Raw genomic sequence first — 12,134 nt, forward strand, 5'->3', positions numbered from 1 at the left:
CTTTGGAGAGCAAAGAAGCATCCAAGCTGTGTGTGAGAGTGGGCATGGGCAGGATGACAGATGATGCATTCAATTTAGAATTACCTTCTGTTGGATGTGCACAGTAAACCCAGAAAACATCACCACCAACAAAATGAAATAAAAATCAGAAATGCAGTTCTACTACAATTACTAACAAAGAGGCACTGATGAAAAACAAAAATAAAACATTCTTTACACTGGTTTTGGCAAAATGGGGTAAAACCATGGGTTTTTTTTTAGTGTTTAGATTGAACTGCCTCAAGCTACACTGAGCCTGCTGAAGCTGCTGTCAGGCTCTTACAGCAGCTCTGTCCCCTCGGGCTGTCACCCCATGGAGCACCCTGTCCCTCTGTCCTGCACAGAGTGGCCTCTGCCAGCTCCCCAGAGATGCCACCTGCCTCCCCCTCCACCCCCAGAAACTGGCTTCACTTAAACCACTTCAATACTGCTGCCAGTGGAAAGTCTGCTGTGGTGTTTCATTATACCACATGTTTTAATCATTTACCTTCATATTATCTGCTCAGAATAGAAACAGAAGAGAAAAATGCTGGTTTTCCTGATAGAATAGCACAATTTTAAATAGCCTGTCCTTGATACCCAGCTTCCTGGGCCATCAGAGCTAGCAAATTCCCAACAGCCACCACTGTGCAATGTCAAGTTAATTGCCTTCACATTTCTGAGAGCACAACCAGCATTTCTGCCATTACCAAATACAGACAGTGCCACTGAAGGCCTGTTCTATAATATTCCTTCATGCAGTATTTTTCAATTCAGAAGTTACCTTTCTTTCATAGATATCAAGGAGACAAGATTGTAAGTTCTGGTTTGTGTCCTTATGGTCTTTATATTTTATTCCTCTCTCATTTTGAACTTGTCTCTCCTTCAGAAATTTGCTGCTCACACCATAAACAATGAGCTTGTGTTTTCAGGTTATAAAATTAAGGGCTTAACTGTTAAGCCTTCTTATACCACTATGGTATATCAGACCTCACTGACATCTCTACAGAAAATATAGCTAAGTTTTGTGAAAAAAAACCAAACCCTCCCCAAATCCCCTTTCCCCCACTCAAAAACCCAAACCCAACAAAACAGCCCCCAAAAATAACAACAACAACGACCTACAAACAGTGAAATTAGTGGCTAAATACACTGATCTTACGTGGAAAACAGTTAGGATATAGGACTTTCTAAATTCACGCAGATAAGCAAGTAAAACACAAACTATGTTCAATTTCAGTTGATCTGATACTAAGGGAGAAATATTTCCTAGGTTTATAAGAAGTTTTCTATGACCCTTAATTCAAGGACTCTTAATGGCAAAAGAAAAAAAAATCCTTATACTGACCTTACTTGATTTTAGGACCCTAATTTGTTCTTCATAAACTGTGTCTTTATTCTTTTCCAAAAAGCCTTCACATTGATATTCCACCTGAAAGCCATCATTTTACAAGAGAAAGTATTAGAAGTAATAAATAATAATAATTTGCATAGAATTCACCAGCTATAATATTCACATGAAAACATAATTCATACTGAAAATATCAGCTCCCAAGTGCATCTGCGTTAAATATAGATTTTCCTCAAAGAGAGTGCTTTCCAGTAAAATACAGAACATTAAAATAGAGAGAGGAATACTGCTGTTGCATTATACCAGGCATATTTCACTGCTGAGAGATGCTCATGGCCAGGCAGCATGACTGAATGGTTCCTGTAAGGGTGAACACTCCAAGTGTGTGCTGAGCATCTCCTTCCCTGAGCCCATCAGGGCTGCAGAGCTGCCTGAAATCCAGGGGCAACTGAGAACAAAGTACCTCTCATCTCATTAGCTGAGAGGCAGTAAGTACATCTGCCTGCAGATTATGGTGGAAATGGCTCATTTGTGCTCCAAAGGACTCCTTTTACCAGCAGCAATAAAATGGCTGAATGTTGTGACAATATATAATAACCCTCTGTCACAGGGCTACAGCGTTTCCTGGACCACAGAACAGCCAGTGTCAGATAAAAACCTACCATTTATTTTACTGCCCTAATTCAAGGCTGAGAGAACCCCAAAACTATTGTCAGAAGTCCATTTATCAGTGCTTGCACAGCAACACTACATACCCTGAGCTGCAAAACATTGCAAGGAATTCCTAGAGGGAAGAGGACAGAGGATGTCCCCAGGGTTTCTGCACAGCTGGAAGCCCACCCTGAGCACTTCCTGGGGTTCCATCCATGGTTTTCCTGCGGGAGGCCATGCCAGGAGAGGGCAGCAGCATCCCTGCCTTGTCCAGGAGCATAGCTCAGCACACATCGCTGACCTGCCAGCTGGGGCTTTGCTTCTCCTCCAAGATGTCTGTGTGCATTCAATGAGCACACAGCAAACATAAAACACCTAGCACGAACAGCAGGGCAGAGCTTAGGGCTTTGCTAGTACCTGCTTGGAGCTGCTTTCTGCTTTCCTTGGCCCTTGCTGCTCACAAACTAGGCACAGGAAAGTCTTGCTTTTGATATCAAACAGATTATGAAATATTAAATAATTCCTTCTTCTCTCATCCACAAAATAGAACAGAACTTGTGAATCTAAAGTTACAGAGATGTTCTTGGTGCTTTCATTAAGGTAACACCAGAAGCAAAAAGAATAGGACCCTTCTTCTATACATAAATTCAAGAGCCTGGGAGAAACCTAGTGGAAGCAGATAGAGGCCTCCAACCCACCCTGTGCAGACTTACTGGTAAGAATCTGAGAGCTTCTTGAAACCTTTTTTGACAAAGTTGACAATAGTCTCAGGCAACTTTTCTGTATAACAGGACAACTGTATTACATGGGATTATGACTTTTTTTTTTTGTTGTTTTAACCTGAGGAGTGGCTCAGTTTGAGGAGCACTGGGAGCTGAACAAGGTATGCACTCCACTGAGACACCCCTCAGCCAGCTTTCTAGAAATAGCTGTTCCCTGCACAGCCCAGGAGCAGCACACACTGCTCCAGCAATAGAAAAGGCTCTGTTAGCCTCTCTCCTCTCCGCACATTGAGATGGCAGCAAAAACTGCATTAATTCATTGCTGCTCTTTAGCTAAAAGGAGTGGGGTACAGGATTTCCTTTTTTGTACATTTCTGTTGCATAACTGGGACTGACACAGTGATGCTGAGAGCTGTAAATGCACTGAGCTTTCCTGTTTGGAAAGAGGATGAGCAGTGCTTGGAGCATGTGATGGAGTCAGGAGCTCCTGTGTGTACCTGCACAGCTGCCAGCTCACCTTCCCCTCCTGAGGGGGCGTTGGGGCAGCAAGAGCTGAGCACAGCCAGGGATGGCACTGCCCAGTCTCTGCCTGCAGCAGCCCCAGGATGCCCTCCCACACACCAGCAGGAAAGCAGCACTGCAGGAACATCCTTACCTTGTCAGCAAAGTGCTTGATGATAAAGGCTTTATTTGACATACGTGGCTTTTCAAAGAGAGCACATTTATTCAAATGAGTATTGTAAAGTTTTTGGGCCCAAGAGTCATCTGAGCCTTTTGGCATCTATGGAAAAGAATACAGAACACATTTAAAATGTCTTGAGAACTTTTCAGCAGCAAAAGCATCTAAGATGGGGGACAACACTTGATGATTTCCTTTCCCATCCCAGCTCCTCGGATTCCCAGCACTGCCAGAAGCAAGGACACAGTAACCAGCTGTGTGCTTGCCATTTCCACACTGGGCACTGCAGCAGGTGGGACAGCTGCTGGGACACACCTGACACCAACTATGCCTCCAGTGTCACACCTGAAGGCAGAGACCCCAAAGGCACGTCACCAGACTGAGCAGAACTCATCCACCTCCATTAGAGATTTCTTGTGATAAATAAGAACCCCAAGATGGGTTTCCACTGAGGCAGACACACTCTGAGCTGTACGTGGCTTGGCATAAAATAAACCAAGATAAAAGACAAAGGGTGAAACACTAAGCAAGAGGCAATTTGGGGAAATCTGACAGGACCAAGGACTACACTCACTTATCCTCAGGGAAGGAAAAACTGTCCAAGTTCAAACAAAGTTGATCAGAGACCCAGGAGCAGCTACAGATACATGATGGAGGGGAAGGGGTGGGGAGTTCATTACTGAAACCATTTTTCTCCTCCTGTAATTGACAGTTCTGTTTGTTTGCTTCCCAAATTCTTGCCCCATCAGTGTCAAAATGACAACTGTCTGCAGGTGACTTGTCCCTGTGAGGCCCAGAAGCAGGACAGCTGATGACCTCTCCCTCTGTGAAAGCCCTTAAACACACACACCTTGCACTCCTCATCCAACAGATCCAGAACTCCCATTTTGGCCTCTATGAGGTTGATGCAAGGCTGATTGTCATAGAAATCAATCAAGGTCCATGGTATTTGTTCCTTCATATATTCTTCTTGTTCCAGCTTAAAGACATGCTGCAGGGTAAAAGGAAAACAGTTTTCTGTGAAATGAAATGCAGAATAAATACATTGAAGTCTCAGCTGGATTCATCTTGGCACATTAACCAAGGCTGTCAAGTGACACACTAGTTCAACTGAATAAACTCTTTACCAAGTGTATGAAAAATAAATTAGCCTTTTTTCCTGGCCTAAAAACAACAGTCCAAACTAAAGCACTCCATATTCTCTGCAAATATCCTACCTATCACTATTACTGTAAGTTCTTTTCTCTTATAAAAACCAACACAAAACTTAAAGTGCTGGAACAGCAACCTATGAAGTGAGATGTGCCATGCTTTTATGATTTGGAAATTATGAACACTGCTGTATTTCAAGCAAAGTTTCACTATAAATACTTTTGTGTTTCCTTATAAAATAACAGAGCTTTATTTCCTCTTAAATGGCTGCTGATTTTTTTCCTAACATGAGACATTTCATTAAAATTTACTCTTCAGCAAAAGAAGCATTAGAACTGAAGGAGCATTAGAACTAGAAATCCTTTAAGGAAAATTCTGTGACAGATTTATCTGGTATGAAGATCAGTAACCATGTAGTATTTATTCAAAAATATTATCACAAACAACCTGCACAGCTTTAATGAAACATGCATAAGAGATGAATTAAAACTTCAGGAAAAAACAGAATAAGATATTAAACAGGCAAACTGTGGTCTTAATAGAACAAGCACTTTGAAAAACCAAAAAAGACTGCTGACTCCAGTTATTTTTGATGATGTTTCATCCCCCACCTACATTTTTCTGCACACTGAGTGCTGCTGTGGCAGGTGAGCACGTCCTGGGAGCGCCCCCAGCAACATGGGCAGGGTCTGGGGGTGCCACAACACTGAACTGGGGTGCCAGCCCCAGCTGCCCTGAGCTCAGGGCAAACCCCTCAGCTCCCCAGTCTGTCTGCAAGGCAGGAGAAAGCTACCCTGACAAAGCTGTTTATGCCTTTATTTCATTAGCTTAACGCCATCCTCCCCAGCACTGCGCTCCTGAACCACACCCGTGGGAGCCATTCCCACCCTGCACCTGGCAGCACTCTACTGCCAAGATCCAACCCCAGATGTGCAAAGAAACAGAAACCCGTTTTTTCACTGTGAAGGAACCAGCAATTAGGTGGTCAGAAACACCATCAGACCTGATTTTCTCTGTGGGCGGCAGGCACCAGGCAGGGCAGGGTGGTCGGGCAGTTCCCAAACGGCCTCTCCTCAGCCAGGCTCAGGCTGGTCCAGGCAGCCACAAGGTTTTAATTCAAAACAACCTCCCTCTGTGTGCCTGCATGGCTGCCCAACAGGTCCATGTTCACCAGCACCAGGTTTGGGAGCTTGGCAAGCACCAACACAACAGCCCTGTCACCCCCTCCTTCATGAGGCAGGTGCTTACAGCAATGGCATGAGAGGGAAGGGAACAGGGGCACAGCTATCTTCACTGAAGAAGAGAACCATTAGAGCTCCTACAGCAACTAGATTTTGCTGTAAGCTGAGAAAACTCCAAGACGCCTTGTGCCTAGCAGTTACAACATCCCACTCACAGAGCTGAAGCCAGCCATGGCACTACCCACATGGAAAGGGCATGCCAGGGCTGGAAAGGTGCTCTGCTCCAGCACTCCCTGACACGCTGGGATGAACCATGGCACAGGGGATCTGGCCCTGGGAGCACACACTGCCACACAGGCAGGATCACAACCAGAGTTCAGAGCTACCCTGGCGCTGCGGCAGAGCCTAGCAACAGGCCTGGCAGAAATAACTCGCCTGATCATGATGCAGGTAAGAGATGTAACTGCAAACGTCAGTGAGGCTGAGGGGAGAATCGTGATCTCTCTGGAGGAGGGGGAAGAGCCGCCTCCTGCCTCACGTCATTCATCACCTCCAGCAGCAGCGAAAAGCCCAAAAAGGAACCGCGGGGAGGGAGCGCGGGCGGAAGCTCCGGCAGTGGAGCTGTGCTCTGCTCTGCCCCTCCAGGGGCTCTGGGGTTATGGACACACCTCTCACTCCAACCTCACCCTCACAGTGCTCTCCCTGACAGGCAATCGCAGGGTCTTAACTGCCAAGCACTGCTTCTGCCTTATAATTGTTACTGTGATCGGAATTTCAAACAGTCCCAGAGCAGCAGTTAGTCATAAAATCTATTTCGAGAAGATAGTCGATCTTCCCCCATCCCTCAAAGCCCATGGCCAGGACAGCTGCTTAATAGACTGAAGGAATTCATCCTAACCACTGGGGAGCCAATTAGCAGAGTGGACTTGGATGAGGGGAAAGGGAAGAGGAAATGCCAGTCACTTCCTACTTACCATATTGAACTGCTGCTGCAGTTTTTCATTGGCATAGTTGATACAGAACTGTTCAAAGCTGTTGATTTCGAATGTTTCAAATCTGAAATATGAATACACTCAAAATTACTAGTGTACTAAAAAGAAAAAAGATAAAATTACCCCAAAAGTTTAAATTCCCTCCCTCCAGTTAAATTCATTGAATTATTTCAGGCACAAGTAACATGGGTCAAGCAAGAAAAGACACAGGGAAATGCCAATTGCACTACATAGGCACTTTAGTGATGCTCCCTCTCTAGACAGGGATGAGGAACTCAGTGAAAGGACTGATGTTCCTGGAGAGCACATTAGTTATCTTTGTAACTGCCACCTTGGAGGAACCTGACATGAAAATTGCTTTGTAACTTTCCAAAATGCAACAGAGAAATAAACTACTAACAGCAAAAAATCTGAAATCCCACTATAAACGTTGAAGTCATGACAAAGATCTTAGTGTGTCAAAACTAAACACCCACTTCCTTCAGGTGGAATAAGCAGCTGCTAAGGTTTGGGGGTTTTTGTGTAATCCATGCAGTGCTAGGTGATAAAGACAAGAATGCTTTGCAGTCAGATAATTATGTAAGAGTGCCATATCTCTGACAAAAACTCACCCATAGATGTCCAACACCCCGATGAAAGAATGCTGTTTTACAGCGGCATGAAGGGCTTTGTTCACATGATCTACAATCCAGTTGAAGAGGTTAGCATAGATATGTTTGGCAAGTGCATCTCTGGCATTGATGGCGTGAAGTTTGGAAATTGGCTTGATGTAAGTTTCAGTGGCAGTGGCGAGCTTCCTATGGCAAAGCCAGTGGGCCATCTCCTCATACTCCACACCCATGAGGTCACAGAAGATGGTGAGGGGCTCGTGCTTGGGCTAATAAAAACAGACTCGTTAGATATTGAGACATTACCCACAGCAAACATTCAATCATGCCAACAGAAGTGCCTGCCTGCAGTGACCCCACAATCAGCAGCAACAGCAGCTTCCTCAGCTCTTCCTCCTTCAAAATGTAGCAAGTTCCCTGCTCACTTAGCACACTCACATTGCTGAAGTGAATCAGTGAATAATCTTCCTCAAAAGCATTTATTGTACTATACTTATGCTCACCAAAAGGCTTCACACACAGGGATCCTGCAAGCTTCACAAAAATTAATCATCTGGCTTCTCTGGTGGACTTGTGTTTGGAATTCTTACAGCTGTGTCAGGCCAAATGGCCAGAGCTCCTGAGAGGGGCTCTAGACTGCTCACACACAGCTGTGGCAGGGAGGGATGGGCAAGGAGCAACACAGCTTGAAATACAAGTGTGGAAGGGCTTCAGTGCTCTGGTCTCAGTACTTAACAAAGTATTTTTTCAGTGAATTCTGGAGACAAACACTAAGAGATTGCAGCACACTAATGATGTTCTCTAGCTGTCAAATGGAACTGTACAAGAAAAAAAACCTGAACTTTGCTTAACTGGGTAAGATCAACCAGTGAGGCTTGTACGTTGAGATGGGTATGTAAGGTTTCTGCACAAGGATCAGTGCAGTGCATTCACCACTCCATAGATACCACACTCAGTGACTAACATGCAAACTGATCACTAGACATCAAGGAGGACAGACAGGTCTTTCCTCCCCAGGAGCTCCCCTACAGCACTTGCTCACCACGCTCCCGTGGCACCTGGTGGCTCAGCAGCACTGACAAGCACTGTCTTGACAAGGACAGATGGCAGAGGACTGTCACCACATGTCCTACAGCTTCAGGGTACATCAGCTTTAAATATTTCCACATCCTTGTGACTTCTCTGGGGCTTCTTTTACTTCTTACAGCATACAGGCCCCATGCAGCTACACCTCCAAAATCCAATTAACTGAGCATGTTTTACTGGCTTGGAAGACAGTAATAAAGTAATAATACTTATGAACACTGCACAAAAGAGTGTCACATTAGGGTTGCTCAAGCTGACATTAAACAAACTGATTTATTGCCACAGCAGCATAGGGAGCCCTTTGCTGAGCACTCTGCAGTACACTGCTCCTTCCCAGCAGAGCAGTGTGCATGGCCAGAGCTCTGGGGTGACATGGCAGTGACAGGGAACAGGTAATGGTGTCCCTGAGCACACATCCACCACTGCCTGCCAGGTGTTGCCAGGCCAGGACCTGCAGCTTTTCACCAGCTCAGCCAGTGGGATTCCTGCACTGGAGATACCATCACAACACAGGCAAGCTCCTCATGTCCTGGGGCTCATCAGCTTTCTACCTGTTATCATTAAAGGAGCTTTCTGTGTAGTGAAAACCTTTATAAGGCACCAAGGAGCCTGACTGCTGCTGTGGTTTCAAAGCAGCTGTGAGACCCCACGGGCAGGGGGTGTCAGGGCAGGAGCACCCATCACCAACAAAGGACCTGCTGCTGTCTCAGCTCCAGAAACTGCCACTGCAGATTCCTGAGAAAGGCACTGACAGTGAGAAAAGAAAAAACTCTGGAAGTGTTGCTGCTATTGCAAAAGAGAGAAAGTTGATGGCTGTGCAGGCCACCAGTAGACATTCAAAGAGAGGAAAAAGGAGAAACTGCTCCCTCTGATTCCAAAGAAGAGACCAGCCAGAACTATTTTGTTTCTCGTCTCCAGAATATGGGTAAGAAGCCTGGGCCCTCACCAATGAGGAGGGTTTTTCAGATCAGACTATTCAGTCCTTGTTGTTGATCTCCAAGGCAAAAAAGAACTGATAAAACCATGACACTTAGATGAGACACACAAATCATATCTGTATATCCTATGCTTATGTCTAAGCACCCCAGAGGCATTTGTTTTGCAATTATTTAGGGCATTCTGGCACTTCACACAAAAAAAACCCATCTGGCAAAGCATTTACTGTGTGCAGGGAAGATATTCATGCAGGAATATAAGATCTAGACATCTGCTCAGGACTTCAAAGCTAGCCTGCCTACCAGACTTTTCTAGGGCAGATCAATTACAGCTATAATTGTGTACCAGTGTTATAATACAGAGAGCGCTGTCTAAAGTGTCTGAACTGAGGAGAGTTGAATCTATCTGCAAAACACGGCAAAAATGTTAGCAAATTAGAAATAAACCCATTTCCATTTCACTCCTTTTCAGAAGAGGTCCCTGCAAACAAGCAGAAGGCAGAGCTGTCAGGGTGCACTCCGTGCCCTTCAGCTGATCTGCCACTCACAGGAACAGTGCAGCTGTCAGAATCCCGAGATGCAAACTCCACGTTGCCCAGGTGAAGGATGCCAGCCAGGATTCGAAAAATTCCCATCTGGTACGAGTCACTAATCCCTGTAATGAAAAAAATGAATAAAATGGTTTGAATGGAGAGAGCTGCAGTTGATTAAAAATTTGTTAAGGAGAGAACAGTGACTGCTGTGTGTGACTTTGACATTTGACAGTACTAATTGGTTCCACTTCTATAAAAAATGTTTTACAACCAGATGAAACAAAACTTCATTAAAATGAATCATTTAATTTGCTGTTTCAAAGTGTTTTGTCAGTGACCTCCAGCACTGTATTTGTTACACCAAGGGAATCCACCATTTATGTTCACATAATGTCTTTATACTTATACTACAATATCTTCTTTAAATATCTTCTCCATGCAATAGAAGTATCTCAGTCCCGAAGTTTATCCAACTCTCCTCATTCTAAACACAACAGAGTATGAAAATAATACACAAATAATATAGAAAACACTTGCTAGTGTATCAGATTTAGGCTATGACTGTGATTTACCAATTACCTAGCAAAGTGCAGGCCTGCCTGGTGTTCACCATCTCCTTAGCATCATCAACACCATCAATCACAGGGCTTCCACCTTGCTTTGTATAGTGAAAATAATTTGCATTCCCTGTAATAATAAAGAATACATATTTTACACACATTGATGCAGAAATTCACAGCACATCTTAAAGCTGTGTCATGGTTAAGTTGCTCTTGGCAGAATCCATGATCTAATATATGTACATTTTCACCTTCTGGCCCACTTATTCTAAAGAGCATTTTTTTCAAGATTTAACTGTGCAAGTCAGTATTCTTTAAGCTACCTGGTTCCCACAGTAGGTCCTCAAGCATATTCTCTACCTAACCTTGGTTCAGACTTGCACAGTTGTGGAATAATCACTTTGGAAGCAGTTCCTCTCCATGCCTGAGCCAGCCACTTACACAGCAGCCCCAGAGCTGACAGCAGCAGCACTTTGGACCTCAGGATATTATATTTTGCCCATCTTCTTTCTCTTTTCTAATTTATGGCCTGGCTCAGCCTTATGAGCGTCTGTCCTCCTCTCAGGCTGAGAAGTCAAGGTTGGAGCAGAGGGAGCATCACAGCACTGGGCTGCACTGGGAGACCAGCAGCTCTCCTGGGTAAATTCCTATGGTTTCATGCTTCCAGCTGCACTAACAGACTCCTTTTCTTCTGATCAGCCAAGGTTCCAAGAATGCTGAAAGAGAAGTCTGCTAAATGCCTTCTTCAGTTATAATGACATCAGTTCCTTTCTTTCCTGTGTTAGCAGATGTGAATCCTAAATGTGCCAGGGTGGTGCAGAAGAGCAGAGAAACACTCTAAAACCAGAACAGTATTTCAGAAACCAGCACAGGCTGTGCAGCTTTCCTACTATGAAATTGACTTTTAAAAATATACTGAAGCACTGCAATTTATACTGAATTTTTTAAATGGGGACATGATTGCCTAAGGTCATCATTACACTTTTCTTTTACAAAGCACCAACTCCTGTCAAATGAGAAACCTTTCTTCTATCAACATTTTAATTTGAAAAAATAAAAAATTCCCTCATCTGCTATTTGATCATCAGGTTAGCAGAGACTAATGTAATTGTTGCTACAGCCCAAGTAAAAGTAGGCAGATGTAAAATAAGCTTTTCAGACATTTATATCAGAAAGGGTAAAATTCTCTAGTGGCTGGAACAACGGAAAGAGGGTTTTAAAGAACTAAGAGAAAAGAATTTCACCCTCCAGGACACAGTAAATCCTATTGATTGCAACTGCAGTGTATTAGAGTCTGCTGAATAAACGAATCTGTTACTTTTGTTCTTTCAGAAAACCACAAAGTCCAAGGTCTATAATTTTAGTTATTCTCAATACATTTTAGTATTTAAGAGTTTAGAATTTAAAAGCCAGCAATTCTTCTTTTGGGTCTTTGGCTCAGAAAGCTCAGAGATGCTGCTGTCCCCACAAGCACACACCACAGCAATGTCAATGTCATACCTAAGCGTAGAGTTTTAAACTCAGGCAATGCTGCAGAGGCACAAAGCTGGTAAAAGATGTGGTAATTTCTCTCCTCTTCTGCCTTTAAAAAGAAAGAAATTTGTTATTTGTCACCACTTAACAAGTGGCAGAAACAACCATGAGCAGAATTGAATTACTATGTAAA

At 44.0% G+C, this 12,134-nt stretch overlaps 1 protein-coding gene across 3 annotated transcripts in view; it reads right to left on the minus strand.

Moving 5' to 3' along the window:
- Positions 1-12,134, minus strand: part of MYO5A (myosin VA) — a 98,848-nt gene that overhangs the window by 38,173 nt on the left and 48,541 nt on the right. For all 3 annotated transcript variants that reach the window (XM_059482578.1, XM_059482576.1, XM_059482577.1), the window contains exons 7-14: positions 11,969-12,050; positions 10,488-10,595; positions 9,924-10,030; positions 7,358-7,623; positions 6,729-6,810; positions 4,272-4,412; positions 3,398-3,523; positions 1,367-1,450 (exon numbers count right to left, since the gene is read on the minus strand). In XM_059482578.1, the coding sequence (XP_059338561.1) occupies positions 1,367-1,450; positions 3,398-3,523; positions 4,272-4,412; positions 6,729-6,810; positions 7,358-7,623; positions 9,924-10,030; positions 10,488-10,595; positions 11,969-12,050 (996 nt within the window). The remainder of the gene's footprint in view (positions 1-1,366; positions 1,451-3,397; positions 3,524-4,271; positions 4,413-6,728; positions 6,811-7,357; positions 7,624-9,923; positions 10,031-10,487; positions 10,596-11,968; positions 12,051-12,134) is intronic.

This window comes from Ammospiza nelsoni, chromosome 14 (assembly GCF_027579445.1).
Source record: "Ammospiza nelsoni isolate bAmmNel1 chromosome 14, bAmmNel1.pri, whole genome shotgun sequence".
NCBI classification, from domain to species: domain Eukaryota; kingdom Metazoa; phylum Chordata; class Aves; order Passeriformes; family Passerellidae; genus Ammospiza; species Ammospiza nelsoni.